At 29.4% G+C, this 5,723-nt stretch overlaps 1 protein-coding gene across 1 annotated transcript; it reads left to right on the plus strand.

Moving 5' to 3' along the window:
* Positions 1 to 37: 37 nt before the first annotated feature.
* Positions 38 to 2,803, plus strand: Arpc4 (Actin-related protein 2/3 complex, subunit 4). Its single transcript, XM_011059675.2, has 4 exons — positions 38 to 311; positions 1,509 to 1,835; positions 1,906 to 2,076; positions 2,151 to 2,803. The coding sequence occupies exons 1-4, from the start codon at positions 309 to 311 to the stop codon at positions 2,154 to 2,156; spliced, it is 507 nt and encodes a 168-aa protein (XP_011057977.1). The 5' UTR covers positions 38 to 308; the 3' UTR covers positions 2,157 to 2,803.
* The last annotated feature ends 2,920 nt before the right edge of the window (positions 2,804 to 5,723 follow it).

The following is a 5,723-nucleotide window of genomic DNA, read 5'->3' on the forward strand; positions in this document are numbered from 1 at the left end:
TCTTTTTTCGCTAAAAAGAACAGACCATTGACTCGATGTCCATCGAGTCAGCAAATCGAATAATATACTAAAGAGATTGAAAGAAATTGCTGTGGTTTTGAAAAAGATTGCATTACTAATTCAATTTAGATAGAGCAAGTTCATTGAATTTGTCCACTTGTAAACCGGAATAGTGAGCCAAAGAGTGTTCGCTAATTTAATGTGTTATTTCCGTATCAAATAGAACAATATAAAGTTTTCCAGGCTTCTGAAAGTTGATTAGTTAATGCGAATGTCATATTGTAACCTGTAAATTAACTTTCGCAAGTATGGTAAGTCACATTATTCCATACATCGAACTTGTTTGACTTGTAACAAGTATAGCACACTTTTAACTATTGATTAAATGTATCAAGATAAGTATCTCTGATAAGTAGCTCTGATACGATTTGTGTAGATTTCTAATTTCAAGTAAAAATGTTTGGCTTTTTTTAGTTAATGTCATCCATATGAACTTCCATCTATGGATTTAATCTAATAATGGTTAAAGGCTCTGTTGACTTAAATAAGTAATCATTTAATAATACCATTAAGGTATTTTATAAATTATAAATTATTGAAAAAATGATATGGATTTATCTAATATGTGTTGTTTCCTTCTCTTCAATAATTTATAAAATATCGACACATGTAACGTTTACATCTTAGCTTTATTCGAACAATAGACATCAAAGTGGCAATATCTCGCGTTGAAAATCTTGATATGGCTCTTTATGTAAGTTATTAGCTTATTATATGTACATTAATATTATATACGAATAGATTTATGTGGTTATTGTATTCGACATAGTAAATTTAGTGAAGCCATTGCATGGATGAAAGTAACAGAAACATCATTTGACTCAACATATGTCATAGCGAGTAACTGCATTCTACTTACAATTGTGAAAATATTTGTGATATAGGTATCTATTAGATTTAGGGATAGTTATATTTATGTTAACACTGAGAAGGATCCAAAACGTTGGATCAAAAAAAATTTGTAAAATAATTTGTCCATTAAAATGAAAAATAAATAACTAACACACAACAATAATTAGTGTCGCCTCTTAATGGTATTATTAAATGATTATCTATAAATTTGTAGTATAATTCAAAATCATTAATCTTGGCCCAGTTTACTGATATTAACTAGTAACTTTCCATTGAATTATCTTAATTTCCTAGATATATGTAAATATATGATATGAGTATTTAATTAATCATTTTGATACATATTATATCAATTTAGCACATCATTGTTACTGAAAATTGAAATAATTCAATAGAAAGTGATTATATATATATATATATATAGTATCAAGTGCACAACGTAAACTAGGCCACTGGTTCTAATGAATCAATAGTCTGTCGGTGAATCGATAAAGTTGACCAGCAGTCAACTTCTAAAACTACTGACTACTGACTCATTGTGAAACTAATACGACTCAATGTAATATTTGATATCTCATGATATTTATTTTTTACAGTCGGGTACATTAAAGCCCTATTTGACAGCAGTCAGGCGTACACTTACTGCCGCCATGTGCCTGGAGAACTTCTCCTCTCAAATCGTAGAAAAACATAACAAGCCCGAAGTAGAAGTAAGGGCAAGCAAAGAACTGCTTTTAACACCCATCTTGATAAGTAGAAATGACAAGGAGAAAGTCTTGATCGAATCCAGTATAAATAGTATGAGAATAAGTATTGCCGTGAAACAAGCTGATGATCTAGAAAAGATTCTTTGTCACAATTTTACAAGATTCATGACAATGAGGGCTGAACATTTTATGATTCTCAGAAGAAAACCAGTAGAAGTGAATACATAAGTCTATTTGTAAGCTTTTAAGCTTTCATAATTCATAATATTGTATCATTTATTTTTAGGGTTACGATATTAGTTTTTTAATTACTAATATTCATGTAGAACAAATGTACAAACACAAAATAGTAGATTTTGTTATTCATTTTATGGAAGAAATTGATAGAGAAATAAGTGAAATGAAATTATCAGTTAATGCTAGAGCACGTATATGTGCAGAGGAATTCCTAAAAAGAGTAAGTATCCAAATATATTGCATATCTATTCTCACTTTATAAATATTACCTTCAATATTGGATTTTCTTTTCAGTTTTAATTCATTTATTATCGACTTTCCAAAGTATCTATTGGAAAGAATAATAAAGGATATACAGCGATAGTAGTCCAACTGGGTCATACAACTTTTAATAACAAAATTGAGAAAGATTTTTTTAAAAGTATTTAGTGATGTGTCCTTATCCACATGTCACTTAGATTATTCTATATTAAATGAATTGATAAATTATTAATGTTAATTTTCTCTAAATATTGTTACATAGAAATACAAGCAATATTAAAAGTGAAAACTTTGCTATTTAATCTTTTATCAGGATTGCTTTTAGATATTTGTTTAACGAAGCTTATGTAGCTCAAACTAATTATTTACATTTAAATTGATACATTTGAATTGTCAAAGAAACAGAGCGAGTTTTTTAATTCATTGATTGAACAATTGTATTGTGCGCAAACATAAGTTTGTTCCGTCAAAAGCTGCATTTGTGTATAATGCGATTAATCAATTGACAAGTTAAAAAATGCCTGTCATGATGCAAGTAGATAAGATAAATGCTCGTAACTAGCAACGTAAACAGCAACATTCTTTAGGTTGCCTCCTCATATTTTCTCGAAATGCATGTGTAGAAAACGAAAAATTGAAATTTGATTTGAAAATAAAATAAAATTTGATTTTAAAAAATAATAAAATATCTGTTTTATTTAATCCATTATTTATAAAATTTGTATAAAATTTATATGGAAAATACTTTATAATAAAAAAAAATGAAATTTTTCCCCAATACGATAAAAAGGATAAAAAACGACCGAATTAGTGATATTCACTCAATTTATGACTTGTACGAGGATATACAGATTTTCACTGAAACAACGATTCATATTAATATAAATTAGGTCAAGTTCTATAACTCACAGTTAACTCTTAATCGAGATTTAACTTATTCATTGTCTCTTTTCAATTCTAGAATTGGAAAGAGATGAGGAACAAGTTGGACCTCGGTTAAGAGTTAACTGTGAGTTGTGGAGTTGGGTCTAATACTTGTTTCTACCAATGTAGATTAATTTTGATTTCGGTTGAACTTGCTCTTCATGTTTTTCTAATTAGGACTAGAAAGGGATGAAGAGCAAATTGAATCAAAATTAAAATTAAATTACATCGGTAAAAACAGACATTAGGGTCTCTTTCATCAATCTCGGTTAAATTAACCAAGGTTAGTGAAAGAGACTTATCGCATAACTAACATTCACTAACGAGATACTATCAAAGACGATCGGCGTTTATGGAAGTTCGCATGCCTGTTAAAATTTAAGTGATTAAGAGACCCGGTTCCACCTTTTTAAATTTTACCTATTAGGTATCTGCATGTGATTGAGGATCGGTTATTCCATCTTTTGGTAAATTTTAGCTGTTAGGTAAATAGCAAGATTACCCAATCACATGCGTGGATTACCAGATTTACCTCACAGTAAAATTTACCAAAAGATAGAACAACCGTCCTTGAGTCTTGTTACTTACTCAACAGGTAAAATCACACGGTACGGAAAACGACTGCAGAATAGAGAATAGAATATTATGTCATAGAATATTATGCCTCCGGCAAACCAGTACGATATTTGCCGCGTGCGACACGCGATATCCCTTGAGTGTACAGCTTTATTATTTTCATTCTAACAGCTTTATTATTTTCATTTTATATTCTCATTGGATATCGCGTATCGTACGACGAACATCGCGCTAGTGGCCGCGCTGGTGGCCGGAGCCATAATATCAGTGAAAGAAATAGGCAGTACGTGATACGCGGTCCTAGTTGCCTAGTTAGTTACTATTAGTTACTATACCGAGCGCCACGTAATCGCACCCCAGGGTATGGTCAACGCGATATTGTAAACGCTTTGAAGCATTTTTTAATTGGTCAGTTTGTAAAATTCTTTCTTCTAATCAAACACTTTAAAGCATTTGTAGCGAGACTTTGACCACAGTCTCAGTCTCACACAGTTTAATTCCAACATCGTTGCAATATTTTATAAAAACATCGATAAATATCTACGAATTTGCTGAAGATGATTTGAAGAAAACCGAAACATTCAAGTCATAAGATGATTAATAAGATGGACAATAATTGTATATTTATATATTATGTAAACATTATAAGGTAATTATATTTGATTGCGCATCAATTTCCGCGCTGTGTTGATACTCTCAATATACCCGATATACTTTATTATACTTTTAATTTCGAGAGCCCAGGTAATATTTAATTAATATTTAAATTTTACATTTATAAAAAACAAATTTTATCAAAATTATCAATAAATTATTATTTTACCATAAGTAATTGTCAAATTGAATTTGATGGTAATTGTACATCTTTAAATAAAATTCATATTTTATTGCATATTTTCGTAACTTACCTCGAGAGCTTTTCAAAACATTATAATACATTTTTTTTTGTTAAATATTTTTCGAGTCATAATGTTTAAAGGTTATAATATCATCAGCATTATCATTATCTAAGGTGCCTAATCAACAGTTAAAATCTCTTAAATGTTGTTTAGGATCATGATCTGGATAACATTTGTCACATGATCAAAGTCATTGGAGATTGTTTTTCTTATTTTCATTTTTAAGATGAATTTTTAATGCAAAATGAAAATAAGATAAACAAGATCTAATAGCTTTGATATTGTTAAAAATCATCTAAATCATAATTCTGAACAACATTTAAGAAATTTTAACCATCAGTTAGACATCTTATTTGATATTAATACTAGTAACTTTGATACTGTAACTTTCAAACACTATACTTTGAAAAACACTATACTTTGAAAAGTACTTAACGAAAAAAAATTTTATTATAGTGTTTTGAAAAGCTTTTGTGATAAGCTACAAGAATATGCAATGAAAAATGGAGCGTTCTATTTAACAATTCAAAGTGTTCTTGCCCTAACCTTAACAAGTACAACACCCAAGATCAAACTAATGATATCATCTTATGTCCTTCTTCAAGCCATATAACTTTTGTCTGAAACATTTTTGCCTACCAAGTTTAATTTTCGATATATTTTGATTTTTTTCTTGGGTAAAACCTCCTATATATATATATATATATATATATATATATATATATATATATACACACATAATATATATTGGGTCATCTAAAAAGTATCCGCAGTTTTTCGTCACTAGATGTGTGTTGATGGTCATATATCTAGTGACAAAGTACCGCGGATACTTTTTAGATGACCCAATATTTGCGTACTAACATAATTTGTGTATCAACATTTTGAGAAAATGCTTGAACATGATGTGCTATCATTGGCCTAGTTTTCACCGAGGGTTTAATCCGGATCAGAATATAAGAACCAACCAACTACAGTCGACATCATAGTAATAATAGTATGCTAATGCACGCGTGCATGCATTATGTCCAGATTACATTACTCCAGATCTACATATCTATTGTTTCGGACTTACACAAACATTTTATTATATTTGAATATATTGTACATAGAAATTTTTCAATTAGTTTTATCGACTGCTACAAAATGTGAATTTCGTTACAGTTTCAGAAATCAAAAGTAAATGTAGGTGGCGTTTGTATCTGAA

The sequence above is a fragment of the Acromyrmex echinatior genome, chromosome 1 (genome assembly GCF_024713525.1).
Source record: "Acromyrmex echinatior isolate Ae372 chromosome 1, ASM2471352v2, whole genome shotgun sequence".
Taxonomy (NCBI): domain Eukaryota; kingdom Metazoa; phylum Arthropoda; class Insecta; order Hymenoptera; family Formicidae; genus Acromyrmex; species Acromyrmex echinatior.